This window comes from Rhinatrema bivittatum, chromosome 8, assembly GCF_901001135.1.
Source record: "Rhinatrema bivittatum chromosome 8, aRhiBiv1.1, whole genome shotgun sequence".
Lineage (NCBI taxonomy): Eukaryota > Metazoa > Chordata > Amphibia > Gymnophiona > Rhinatrematidae > Rhinatrema > Rhinatrema bivittatum.
The window spans coordinates 11,915,548-11,930,123 of record NC_042622.1 but is presented as its reverse complement, the minus strand read 5'-3'; the positions used below and the strand labels follow the sequence as shown (position 1 = coordinate 11,930,123).

The 14,576-nt window shown below is 44.9% G+C and overlaps 1 protein-coding gene across 2 annotated transcripts in view; it reads left to right on the top strand.

Moving 5' to 3' along the window:
- Positions 1-14,576, top strand: part of COL9A3 (collagen type IX alpha 3 chain) — a 103,238-nt gene that overhangs the window by 78,239 nt on the left and 10,423 nt on the right. For both annotated transcript variants that reach the window (XM_029611944.1, XM_029611943.1), the window contains one exon: positions 2,406-2,460. In XM_029611944.1, coding sequence (XP_029467804.1) covers positions 2,406-2,460 — 55 coding nt within the window. The remainder of the gene's footprint in view (positions 1-2,405; positions 2,461-14,576) is intronic.

Genomic DNA, 14,576 nt, shown 5'->3' with positions numbered 1-14,576 from the left:
CGGAAAAGGTTTGTCGTTGTCTTTGGATCATTAAAACCTTTCAAGTATCTGAAAGTCTGTATCATATCGCCTCTGCTCCTCCTTTCCTCCAGGGTGTACATATTTAGATTCTTCAATCTCTCCTCGTACGTCATCCGATGAAGATCCTCCACCTTCCTGGTCGCCCTTCTCTGTACCGCTTCCATCTTGTCTTTGTCTTTTTGTAGATACGGTCTCCAGAACTGAACACAGTACTCCAGGTGAGGCCTCACCAAGGACCTGTACAAGGGAATAATCACTTCCCTTTTCTTACTCGATATTCCTCTCTCTATGCAGCCCAGCATTCTTCTGGCTTTTGCTATAGCCTTGTCGCATTGTTTCGCAGACTTCATATCATTAGACACTATCACCCCAAGGTCCCTCTCCTGCTCCGTGCACATCAGCCTTTCCCCCCCCCATCGAATATAGTTCATTCGGGTTTCCACTCCCCATATGCATGACTTTGCACTTCTTGGCATTGAATCTCAGCTGCCATATCTTCGACCACTCTTCCAGTTTCCTTAGATCCCGTCTCATTCTCTCCACTCCTTCCGGCGTGTTCACTCTGTTGCAGATCTTAGTGTCATCCGCGAAAAGACAAACCTTGCCTTCTATCCCGTCCGCAATGTCGCTCACAAAGATATTGAACAGGACCGGTCCCAACACCGATCCTTGCGGTACACCACTTAAAACCGCTCTCTCTTCAGAGAAGGTTCCATTTACCATCACACATTGTCTTCTGTCCGTCAACCAATTTGCAATCCAGGTCACCACCTCGGATCTATGCGGATCCTCATGGGCTGACACCATCTCCCTATGTAAAATCTACATAAAGACAATTGAGCAATGGCTAATTCATAGCAGACTTAAACTCAATACCAAAAAAACAGAGATTTTACTATTAAGCGTGATTGAAAACCCTGCAAACTGTCCACCATCATCGATTACATTAGGAAATGAGGTATTAGAAATCAAAAGAGTAGCTCGTAACCTAGTAATACAATTGGATACTAATTTATCTCTAAAATAACATGTTTCAAACTTAGTAAAAAAAACTCATTTTTCAAACTTCATACTTTAAAAAGATTTAAACCTCTTTTATTCAAATCCGACTTTTAAACAGTGCTTCAATCTCTCATTTTCTCCGGTTTAGATTACTGTAACAGTCTTTTCTTAGGCTTGTCTGATTCCACTTTGAAACCTCTCCAGAGATTCAAAATGCTGCAGCTCATTTACTGACAGGATCACCAATGAGACATCATATCACACCCATTCTATTCAAATTACACTGGCTCCCAATTAAATTCCGAGTCAAATACAAAGTATTATCACTAATTCACTCGTTATTATATGATCCCGACTCGACCTGGTTATACACCACATTGCGGCTCTATAAACCAACCAGAAGCCTCAGATCCACTAGTAAGAACCTACTTGATGTTCCCACAATCAGGCTTGCAAGATTAAACATAACCAGAGAAAGAGCCTTTTCTGTAGCGGGTCCCTTACTTTGGAATTCGCTCCCAAACGTTCTGTGACAAATCACCAATCATAAAGAATTCAAAAAATCGGTAAAAACATATTTATTCAAAGAAGCTTTTGCAGAACAAGAAGGAATGAATGCATAATCCTCTAAGATCTCATGTTCTTATTGACTTTCAGTTAATCAAATGTAAACTATATGAAAAACTTTGGGAATTTTGGCTCTACATTATTCCTTAGCTATTTCTGACTATATTTCTGTTTTGTATAAAATTCAGTATAGTTAAATTAAAAATCTGAGGAGATGTAATTAGAATCAGGGCTTAAAAGTATACATTGTATTTTTTTTCTTAACTTTACTATCTTTTTGTTTATATTTTCTATATTGTATATTATTTTGTATTTTAATTTAATTTAATTAGTAGCTGTTATCTCCTATTTTATTTTGAAAATTTGTAAACCATTTTGGTCAACTGCTGTTTGTGAAAGACGGTATAGAAATATTTTTAAATAAATAAAAATAAATTAGTTTAGAAAAGTTGATGAGGCCCAGATGTTATGGCGTTCTTAACCTGCCGGATAATCATTTTTATAACATAGCTTGTCAATTATGATTCTTTTGGGAATGGCATACTTCCTCTTATATGTTTTGTATACCTGAATTAATGACATCCAAATTAGCTCCATTGTCACCTCTAGGGGCCTTGCATACTGCTAAATCTGAACTACCAAATTCTGTTTTAAGTTAACCTTTGAATTAACCAGTATGGCTAGCTTAGCCAGGAGCCACAGCTGTGCCACAGACCTCATGCTGTACTAGTGTGGAGAGACACATGTAATGACTAAACTTACTTATCAACAGGAAATAATAATTGCAAAGACAACTATTCCTTTTCTGATTTCAGGGCAAAGAGACAAGTGAGCAACACATCCGGGAGCTGTGCAGTGGGCTGATAAGTGGTGAGTACTCAAATTTCTATTTCTACTGAGAAGGGGTGCAGGGGCTACAACTGAAAGTGAAGTTTCTGAGAGCAGCACTTTGCTATTCTGCTCAAAGAAACCATGAAGCTGACTTTGGGAAGAACATTAAGCAATGGATGAAAGCAAGAGATGTCACCGGTGTTAGAAAGCACAAAGGAATATTCAGACAGGCAACATGATTAATTGGCATTGCTTGCTCCCCCTCTGTGCCACTGTGAATTGTTGGGGAACATGGCTTTCAGATTTTTTAAAAAATGTAGCTGTTTGTATTTGTCAGTTTTAAAATACCTGTAGATGCAAAGTTGAAGATGGCAAGACCTGATATGGCCTGCCAGCAGAGGTGGTGATGGCTATTACTGAAACAAAGTTTGGATATGCTTATGTCAGATATGGAGAGCAGTGCTGAGAAGAAAAGGTTTGAGAGGTTGGGTAGAAAACATGATAGAGGGGGAGATAATAAGAAAAGGGTTGAGAGGCTGGGTAAAAGACATACGGGAGCAGGGTTATATATGGGAATTTATGTACGTATCTATGCAAAGTGGATGAATTGCAACTGGGCAGGCCAGGCTTCCTACTGCCTGTGGTGTTTGCATGCCCATGAGCACAAAAGGAAACTCCAGGACACACAACCAATCTCCCACTTGAATGAAGGGCAGGATTGCATGGATGGAGTTCATTTTGAATTTACATAGGTCTGACACAGTATGGTAAGTCTTAAGGTCCCTCAAGCCCAGTATCCTGTTTCTAAGAGTGGCCAATCCAGGACATAAGTACCTGGCAGGATCTTAAGAGGTAGATAGATTCTAAGCTGCTTAACCCAGGGATAAGAAGAGGATTTCTGCAACTCCTCCTTAATAATGGTTTATGGACATTTCCAGGAACTGTCCAAACCTTTTTAAAATGCAGTTACACTAACAGCTTTCACCACATCCTCTGGCAATGAATTCCAGAGCTTAATTATGCATTGATAAAAAAAATTATATATATATATATATATTCTCTTATTAGTTTTAAATGTATCACCTAATAACTTTATTGTGAGTCCCCTAGCCTTTGTACTCTTTGAAAGAGTAAACAACCAATTAACTTTTTCTCATTCCATTACACTCATTATTTTATAGACCTCTATCATATCTCCCTTCAGCCGTCTTTTCTCCAGGCTGAAGAGTCCTAATCTCTAGCCTTTCCTCACAGGAGAATCGTTTCATCCCCTTTATCATTTTGATCACCCTTCTCTGTACCTTTTCAAATTCTGCTAAATCATTTTTGAGATGTGGTGACCAGAACTGCACACAATACTTAAGGTGAGGTTGCACCATGGAGTGATACAGAGACATTAGGATATTCTCTGTTTTATTCTCCATTCCTGTCCTAATAATCCCAAGCTTTCTATTTGCCTTCTTGGCTGCTGCTGCACAGTGGGCAAGAAAGCAGTAACAGGCTTTTATTCAGTCTTCATAAATCCAGGATGGGTCTCAATCCCCCTGAGTATTTTGGGGATAAGGAAATAGCAGGAATAGAACCCTTTGCTAAGTTCTTTGGAAGGGACAGGTTCTAAAGCCCTCTGACTGAGCAGCAACTCCACCTTGAGAGAAAACTTCATCGAAGGTCATGCATTGATGCAGCACTGGAGGACAGGAGAAGCATAAACAGTAATCAGGATCCTCAAAATTGTGGAATCAACAGTCCTTGGTTATTTTCATCACTCTTCTAGGAACAGATGAATCCTCCCAGGGATCAAGGTCCAAGGGTTGAGTCTCATGAAAAACTAGGCTCAGGTTTAGGCTGGGTGTGTTACAATTGCTTTGGCCAATGTCTCTCATACGGACATCTGTGTGCTGTTGAAGCATGTATGTATCTTGGAAGTAGCGGAAAACAAGACTTTTAAATAAATAAGTAAGTAAATAAATAAATAAATAAATAAATAGCCAAGCATAGGTTGTGCACAATACCCCTGAAATTGGCGAAAGGGGTATCTCTGCAAAGAGTGTTTAAAAGCAAAGTAAGGACACATAGAGGAAGATGGCTGCATGAATCCCATCAATAAATATTGAATGTGCCATGTTGCTCCTTAATCTGGGTGACTGTTTGCCTGATCTTGTCCTCAAAGAGATTATCCCCCGAATGCAAGACATTAGTCAACTTGTCATGTATATCGTCATGCAAGCCGTTGGCTCTCAACCAAGCAATTCTTCGTGCTCTGATGGATGCTGCAGAAGATCTTGCTGCAATATTGAACTATTCATACACTGACCAGAGAAGATAGCATTTGCATTCGTCTGCATCTAGAAGAGCCCACTGACAGTTTTCCTGCTCCCTGTTGACTCTACCAGAGGCTTCAGCTTAACTATGCAGTCATGTAAATAATGTACCATGTATAATTGGTGGGCTGCAATGCATGTGTTAAGCAGTGAGTTCTGGAAGACTTTCTTCTGTCCTGCAACCTAGAATCCTTACTGAGAGGGGTGCTGGAAAAAAATTATATTCTTTTTTAGCTCATTTTAGTGCTGACTCTACCATACTGACTGGTGTAGTAAAACTACTCCAAACCTCAGAGCCTGTTGCACTCGGTATTTGAGGTCCAGTTTCCTGGCTGCTGGGGCACAGGAGGCTGGACTCTATCATATTCTCATTTCTAAATCCTGCAGAATTTAATGAATCTGGATCGCTACAGGTGTGGAAGGTGTATTAGAATCTGAAGTAGTCCAAAGATTTCAATGCAAGAATTTTTGTCTTTACGGCTGTGACTCCTGTCACCTTGCCCACGAATTTAGAGTTTGAGACATCTTCTAGTGGAGATAAATGCTTCAGCAGATTAGGTAAGGGATCTGTGGGAATTGCTGTAGACCTTTCCTTGGAACCAAGAGGTGTAGAGACACCAAAACCATGACTCCAATGAAGATGAAGGTGATAGGGACGAGGACCCTGGTTGTCTCTGAGGGGTAATGCTCCAGATGGTGGCATCTCATTCTCTCTCCTCGGTCTGGCTAGATTCTTCCACAGAGAGGGTGGTTGAGAGCAAGATCCCACTACTGAGACTTTTGATGTGAAATCCTGAGGCATGGAGGAGAGAGGGACTCCTTCTTGAGAAAACAAATCTAACATTCTAGACAGGAAAATTAAAGGGTGCCCTCCTTGTCCCTTGTTGCCAGTGAGGTAAAGAAAGTCTTTACCAATTCAGCTTCTTGGTCTGTGAACTATTGTCTACTGACCCAAAGCTGGGGAAGACTCATAGTCCTACTGCAAAGCTCCTACTGTACTCTAGGAGGGGGCCCCTTCCTGCGTTAACTGCACGGGTGTTGCAGAAAGACCAAAGGTACAACAGAGCATATCAGATTTGGAGTCTCCAAACAAAGTTCATGATTGAGGAAGTGAGCCAGAGATAAGAACACCAATATAGAGGGGGGTAAATACTGAGTCGCCGCTAAGGGTCCCCAAAGTCTGTTCCTCCCTCGAGTACATTGACTTGCTGGGGTGATGCATGCTTCGGCACAGATTTAAGCTTCTGTGATGCCGACTTTACGCCAGCTCTTTCATGGAAAATACAGGATGTGGGAAAAAAAACTGGTTGAATAGTGGATTCCTTTTTCATATCTTTTGAGTGGAACTTGTGGTGCCAAATGTTTATACTAGGGTAGTTTTACAATTCATAGTTCTGAATGATTCATCTGCAAAAATAACAAAATATTTGCTGATACTTAAATGATGTATATATAAACTATGATGTACAATATGATGGTAACTTAAGAACATAAGATTTGTCATACTGGGTCAGACCAAGGATCCATCAAGCCCAGCATCCTGTTTCCAACAGTGGCCAATCCAGGTCACAAGCACCTGGCAGGATCCCAAGGGACCCCTAGCTTATGCTAGGGGATAAGCAGTGGATTTCCCCAAATCCACTTTAATAATGGTTTATGGACTTTTCTTCCAGGAACTTGTCTAAAGCTTTTTTAAGTACTCAGCTATACCAACAACTTTCACCACACCCTCCAGCAACGAATCGTTCCATCCCCTTTATCATCTTTGTTCCCCTTCTCTGTACCATCTCTAATTCTGCTCTATCTTTCTTGAGATGTGGTGACCAGAACTGCACACAATACTGAAGGTGAGGTCGCACCATGGAGTGATGCAGAGGCATTAGGATATTCTCTGTTTTGGTCTCTATTCCTTTCCTAACAGTTCCTAGCATACTATTTTCTTTCTTGGTCACTGATGCACATTGAGCAGAGGATTTCAACATATTATTTATGATAATGCCTAGATCATTTTCCTGGGTGGTGACTCCCAAAGTGGAACCTTGCATTGTGTAGTTATAATTTGGGTTGCTCTTCCCTACATGCATCACTTTACACTTGTCTATTTTAAATGTCATCTGCCATTTGGACGCCCAGTCTCCCAGTCTTGCATAAGAACATAAGAAATTGCCATACTGGGTCAGCATCCTGTTTCCAACAGTAGGCGATCCAGGCTCAAGTTCCTGGCAAGTACCCAAAAACTAAGTATAACCCACACTACTGATGCTGGTAATAGCAATAGTTATTTTCTAAGTCACCTTGATTAATAGCAGGTAATGGACTTCTCCTCCAAGAACCTATCCAATCCTTTTTTAAACACAGCTACACTAACTGCACTAACCACATCCTCTGGCAACAAATTCCAGAGTTTAATTGTGCGTTGAGTGAAAAAGAATTTTCTTCGATTAGTTTTAAATGTGCCACATGCTAACTTCATGGAGTGCCCCCTAGTCCTTCTATTGTCCGAAAGAGTAAATAACAGATTCACATTTACCCGTTCTAGACCTCTAATGATTTTAAACACCTCTATCATATCCCCCCTCAGTCGTCTCTTCTCCAAGCTGAAAAGTCCTAACCTCTTTAGTCTTTCCTCATAGGGCAGCTGTTCCATCCCCTTTTCATTTTGGTTGCCCTTCTTTGTACCTTCTCCATCACAACTATATCTTCCTTGAGATATGGCTACCAGAATTGTCCTCTTATAATTTCTCACAATCCTCTTATGATCATCAGCAAATCTGATCACCTCACTCATTCCCATATCCCATTTATGAATATGTTAAAATAATTCCTAGCATTCTATTTGCTTTCTTAGTTGTCACCACACACTGAGCAGAAATTTCAACATTTAATCTACAATGACACCTAGATCCTTTTCCTGATTAGTGACTCCTAATGTGGAACCTTGCACAGTATAACTATATTGTAGATTGCTCTTTCCTATGTGCATCACTTTGCACTTGTCCACATTAAATGTCATCTGCCATTTGCATGCTCAGTCTCCCAGTCTTGCAAGGTCCTCTTGCAAATTAACAACTTTGCGTCATCTACAAATTTGATCACCCCACTTATTGTTCCCATTTCTAGATCATTTGTAAATTTGTTTAAAAGCAGTGGTCCCAGATCACATCCCTGGGGCACTCTACTATTTACCCTTCTCCATTGAAATAATTGACCATTTAGCCCTACTAGATGTTTTCTATTTTTTAACCAATTCCCAATCCACAATAGGACATTTTTTTCTATACCATGACTTTTTACTTCTTCAGAAGTCTCTCATGAAGGACTTTATCAAACACTTTATGGAAATCTAGATACACTATATCAACTGGCTCACCTTCATTCACATTTGTTTATACCTTCAAATAAATGTATCAGATTGGTGAGGCAAGACTTCCCTTGGTTAAATGCTGGCTTTGCCCCATTAAACCATGACTGAATATCTGTTAAGTAATTTTGTTCTTTGATAGTTGCTACCATTTTGCCCAGCGCAGTAAGGCTCACTGATCTGTAGTTTGCTGGATCACCCCTTAAACCATTTGTAAAAACTGGCATTATGTTGGCAGCCCTCCAGTCTTCAGTACGGTACATGATTCTAAAGATAGTTTACAAATCACTAATAGCAGTATGTCTGCAGTTTCATATTTCAGTTATTTCAGCACTTTGGGATGTACAGTATATCATCTGGCCCAAGTGATTTGCTATTCTAGCATGTCAATATCCTTTATTATATCTTCCAGATTCACTGAGATTTGTTTCAGTTCCTCTGAATAGTCACCTTTAAATATAGCAAATGTTGCTTACCTGATGTAACAGGTGTTCTCACAGGACAGCAGGATGTTAGTCCTCACAAATGGGTGACATCGAGGATGGAGCCCACCACGGAAAACTTCTGTCAAAGTTTAAACAGAACTTTGACTGGCCCCTACTGGGCATGCCCAGCAAGGCACTGACCCTGCAGCTAGCAGGGGTCTCCCTTCAGTCTGATTTTCAAAGCTACAGGCAGTGCCTAGAAAGTAAAAACAAAACAAACCCAACACCGCGGGGTGGCGGGCGGGTTTCGTGAGGACTAACATCCTGCTGTCCTGTGAGAACACCTGTTACATCAGGTAAGCAACATTTGCTTTCTCACAGGACAAGCAGGATGGTTGTCCTCACAAATGGGTGAGTACCGAGCTGAGGATGTCCTGACTTGTACCAAATGCACCCAATGACGTGCAACAGGCACTACAACTGGGGTGGAATTTGGTAAAGGGCATCCGCACCCTACCGGGAAGGTGGAAGGGTGTTGGTACATCAGGTTGGAAAAAGGTTACGCAAGACAGATTGGCCGAAGATGGAGTCCTGTCTTCCAGCTTTGTCCAAACAATAGTGGGCTGCAAAGGTGTGGCGAGAACTCCAGGTTGCAGCTTTGCAGATGTCAGGAAGCGGCACCGATCGAAGGTGTGCTACCGAAGTCGCCATGGCCCTCACAGAGTGTGCTTTCACACGGTCTTGAAAAGGAATGCCAGCTTGCTGATAGCAGAAGGAGATGCAGTCCGCCAACCAGGAGGAAAGAGCCTGCTTACCCACAGGATGTCCTAACTTGTTAGGATGAAAAGAGACAAATAATTGAGTGCTCTTCCTGTGAGCAACTGTACGGTCTAGATAAAAAGCTAGAGCTCGTTTGCAGTCTAGGGTATGCAGAGTCTGTTCCCCGGAGTTGGAGTGGGGCCTGGGAAAAAAGATAGGTAGTATGATGGATTGATTAATATGAAACTCAGAAACTACCTTAGGTAAAAATTTAGGGTGAGTGCGAAGTACCGCCCGGTCCTGCAGGAGCTTAGTGTAAGGCGGATAGGTAACTAGGGCCTGCAATTCACTAACCCTGCGAGCTGAAGTGATAGCCAAAAGGAATAACACTTTCCATGTGAGATACTTTAACTCACAGGAGTGCAGAGGTTCGAAAGGAGGTTTCATTAGACGACCAAGAACCAGGTTAAGGTCCCAAGATGGGGCCGGAGGACGTAAGGGTGGCTTCAGATGGAGCAAGCCTTTAAGAAAACGTGTTACTAGGGGTTGTACTGAAATAGGGACACCCTGTACACCTTTATGGAAGGCGGCTACCGCACTGACATGCATTCTGATAGAAGAGGTTTTAAGACTGATTCAGAGAGATGCCATAAATAGTCCAAGAATTTGGAGATTGGACAGGAAAGGGGATCAAGGGACTGAGAAGTGCACCATGATGTGTACCTTTTCCATTTGTATGAGTAAGACTTTCTTGTGGAAGGCTTTCGTGAAGCTATCAGGACCCGAGAAACGGAATCTGAAAGGTTGAAAGGCTGAAGGACTAACCTTTCAACATCCATGCCGTCAGGGACAAGGCTTGGAGGTTGGGATGGAGGAGGCATCCGTCGTTTTGAGTGAGCAGATGCGGGTCCTTTCCCAGAGGAATGTGCCTGCGGATGGAGAGATCCTGGAGTATTGGAAACCATACTTGGCGTGGCCAGTAAGGTGCTATCAGGATCATGGTTCCCCCGTCCTGGCGTAGCTTCACGAGAGTCTTTGACACAAGAGGAGTTGGAGGGAATGCATAGAGCAGACCGGTTGTCCACTTGAGGGAGAATGCATCCCTCGGCCGAGAGTGCTGGCTCCGAATGAGAGAGCAGTAATCGTCCACTTTGTGGTTCTGAGGGGACGCAAAGAGGTCTATGCGGGGAGAACCCCACTTGTGAAACAGAGAGGTCGCTACCAGAGGATCGAGTGACCACTCGTGCGGTTGGAAGACACGGCTCAGCTGGTCTGCCAATACATTGTTTACTCCCGGCAGGTAAGTGGCCCTGAGGTACATGGAGTGGGAGAGGGCTTCCGCCCAGATCTGCGCAGCTTCCTGACACAGAAGGAAGGAGCTGGTGCCTCCCTGCTTGTTTATGTACCACATGGCCACTTGGTTGTCCGTCTGGATTAAGATTATCTGATGAAAGAGATGATCTTTGAAAGTGCGGAGCGCATAGCGGATTGCTCGAAGTTCCAGGAAATTGATCTGGTGTTCGGCTTCCTCTTTGGACCATAACCCTTGGGTTTGAAAGTCGTCCACATGGGCTCCCCAACCGATGTGAGAAGCGTCGGTGGTTAGGATTACTTGCGGATCCGGTGGAAGAAAAGGTAAGCCCTGAAGGAGGTTGACCTGAGTCGTCCACCAGGTTAAGGATAGGCGCAGCGCTTGTGTGACTGTGACTATGGAGGACAGAGGCTGAAAAGCTTGAATCCATTGGTGTCGTAGAGTCCATTGTGTTACTCTCATGGCTAGTCGGGTCATGGGAGTGACTTGAACCGAGGATGCCATGTGCCCTAGGAGAATGAGGAACTGGCGAGCCGTGGCAGTGTTCTGAGCCTGGAGCTGGCGAGCCAGGGACATTAGGGTGTGGACCCTCTGAAGAGGAAGGTAAGCCTTTGCCTGTAAGGTGTCCAAGTCTGCCCCAATGAAGGATAAGGTTTGAGACGGGACTAAGCAAGATTTCTCGTAATTGACGAGAAACCCTAAGGAAAGGAGTGTTTGAATTGTCAATTTTAGGGAGGATTGAGCTATCTGTTGGGTGGAGGCCCTGATTAGCCAATCGTCCAGGTATGGGTAGACGTGGACACCTTCCTTCCTGAGGAATGCTGCTACCACTACGAGACATTTGGTAAAGACTCGTGGGGCAGAAGCTAGACCGAAAGGGAGGACACGGTATTGATAATGGTCGTGGCCAACTAGAAACCGCAGATATTTGCGATGGGATTGTGTGATCGCAATGTGGGTATAAGCGTCCTTGAGGTCGAGAGAGCACAGCCAATCCCCTCTTTGTAGCAGAGGGAGCAGCGCGCCTAGGGTTACCATTTTGAACTTCTCTTTTTGAAGGTATTTGTTGAGGGCTCGAAGGTCCAAAATGGGACGTAGTCCCCCCGATTTCTTTGGTATTAGGAAGTATCTGGAATAGAATCCCTTGCCTCGTTGAGAGGGAGGAACAGGTTCTATAGCATTTGATTGCAGAAGAAGGGATACTTCCTGTTGTAATTGAGCCAAATGGGTGGATAGACTCCACGCTTGAAGAGGCGGGGAGTCTGCCGGAAGAGTTATGAAGTTGAGGTGGTAACCCTGTGCGATAATTGTTAGCACCCACTGATCTGAGGTGATCTGCAACCAAGGTTGTAGAAAATGGTACAGTCGACCTCCTACAGGGATGTCCGGAAGAGGGGTTTGGCATGTGTTCCCTACAGGGGAGTCAAAGGCCAGCCGCAGGCCCAGGAGGAGGGGCTACAGTAGGCCTTTGTTTCCTAGGCTGACGCGGCTGAGGCCTAGTAGAGGATCGAGCTGGACGAGGCCTGGCCGATGGAGGGTAATAACGGCGTGGTCGAAAGAATGACTTTTTAGAGTCTTTCTTTTGCGGTTGCTTGGAGGTCAGCTCAGGTGGGACAGATGAGAGTTGTTTCAACGTCTCATGGTGGTCTTTCAACTCCGCCACAATCTGCTGAATTTGCTCTCCAAACAAATTATCGCCTAAGCAGGGTAAATCAGCAAGACGATCCTGAACCTCTGGGCGAAGGTTGGATGATTTTAACCAAGCCCAACGTCTGGCTGAGATGGCTGTGGCTGAAACCTTCGTGGAAGCATCGAATATGTCGTAGGCAGTCCTAATCTCGTGCTTCCCTGCCTCAAATCCCTTGTGAAGAAGGGCTTGAAGCTGCGGTTGGTATTGGTCTGGTAACGTGTCAGCATAGTCTTGCATCTGCTTAAGGATGGCTCTGTTGTACTGAGTCATATAAAGTTGATATGAAGCTATGCGTGAAATCAACATAGCTCCATGATAGACTTTCCGTCCAACACTATCTAGGAACTTGTTGTCCCTGGTAGGTGGGGTAGAAGAGTGTGGCTTAAGACGCTTGGCCTTCTTCTGCGCGGACTCAACCACAACAGAGCGATGATCCAGTTGAGGTTTTTGGAAACCTGGTGCTGACTGGACAAGGTAGGTGGAGTCAGCTTTTTTGTAACTGGGGACACTGATGAAGGAGATTCCCAGTTTTTCTTGAGCAGATCCAAAAACACCTGGTGTATAGGGATGGAAGCGATGATTTTTGGAGCATCCAGAAATTGAAGGAGTTCCATCATCTGGTGTCTGTCATCAGCTTCAGATTGTAGTTGAAAAGGTACAACTTCTGACATCTCTTTCACAAAATTAATGAAAGATAGATCCTCAGGAGGAGATCTTTTTCTACTCTCTGTAGGAGATGGAGGCGAAGGCAAATCCGTGTCAGAAGATGTATCATCATCATCACCCCAGGTATCGTAGGGATCAAGTGGGGTTTGTAACCCTGATGGACCTGGCTGAGGCTCTAAAGGCATCGATGGAAACCGAGGTGGAATCGGTGCCGTAGGTGGAACCAGAAATGGCATCGATGGCTTCGGTGCTGTCGATGGAATCGGTGCCTGGCGTGGAATGGATGGAACCGAAGGATATATCGGTGGAGATATACCAGAAGGCACCGATGGAACCACCCCGGAAGGGGGAATCCGGAACGATGTTTCTCCTGCCGATGAAAATCCAGTCGGAGACGGTGGTGTTGTCGATGGCACTGGAATCATCGATGGAAGGGCCGTCATGAGCGCCTCCATGCGGCTCAGTAGCGGTGCTAGCGCTTGTATCAACGGCTCGGTGGTCGGTTCCCTCCTCGGTGGCGAAGCCGGTGCCGGTGTCTGTGCCGGGGGCGGCACTGGAACCGGTGCCGGAGACGGTGCCGATGGAGGTTGCAATTTCTTCATCGCTTTCTCGATGGCCTCCTGGACCAGCCGGTCCAGTTCTGCCCGGAGACCAGGGGTAACCATACCCGGCTCGACGGGAGAGGGAGGCTGAGGCAGGGCCGGAGGGACCACTGTAACCGGTGGGATCACGGCCCCCGCACCCCGGGAGGGTGAGGGTTTCCTCGATGCCTGCGAACGAGACGTGGAGGGTGTCCGGTCTGTTCGCGGCTTCTTTGTCGGTGGCTCGGCTTGAGCAGAGGTCGATGGCTGTGGATCCTCGACAGGCCGAGATTTGTGCCGTTGATAGCGGTGCTTTTCCTTCCGAGCCCCTCGCCCATCCGGGGAAGGGACGGGAGTCGATGGCCGAGAAGCGATCGATGGCGGACGGTCACCGGAGGGTTGACGATGATGGTACAACTTCGACGGTGCCGGTTCCGATGACGTCGATGCTATCGATGGCGTTGGGGTGGGTGCATGGAAGAGGAGCCCCATCTTCTCCATCCTGGCTTTGCGACCCTTGGGTGTCATTAAGGCACATTTGGTGCAAGTCAGGACATCATACTCACTACCCAAACACATCACACAAACCCTGTGGGGGTCTGTGATGGACATAGTCCGGGTACAATCCGGACAACGGCGGAACCCCGTTGCCATGGCCTGAAGCCAAAATTTAGGCTGGGGATCGGTAAGTGCCAACAGGCCTCAAGGGCCAAATTCGACGGTAGTCGATGGAAAAAGGCAAAAAACTTACCGGGTTCCGTAAGATGACTAAAAATTTGTCGAAGGGAGACCCCTGAGGGGCAAATTTTCTTAGGAAATTAACTTCCAAATTCCTGTCAGGAACGTGGTTAGAGAGCTCCTTTCACCGCGTGGCAACTGCTGCGCGGAAAAAAGAAGACTGAAGGGAGACCCCTGCTGGCTGCAGGGTCAGTGCCTTGCTGGGCATGCCCAGTAGGGGCCAGTCAAAGTTCTGTTTAAACTTTGACAGAAGTTTTCCGTGGTGGGCTCCATCCTCGATGTCACCCATTTGTGAGGACAAC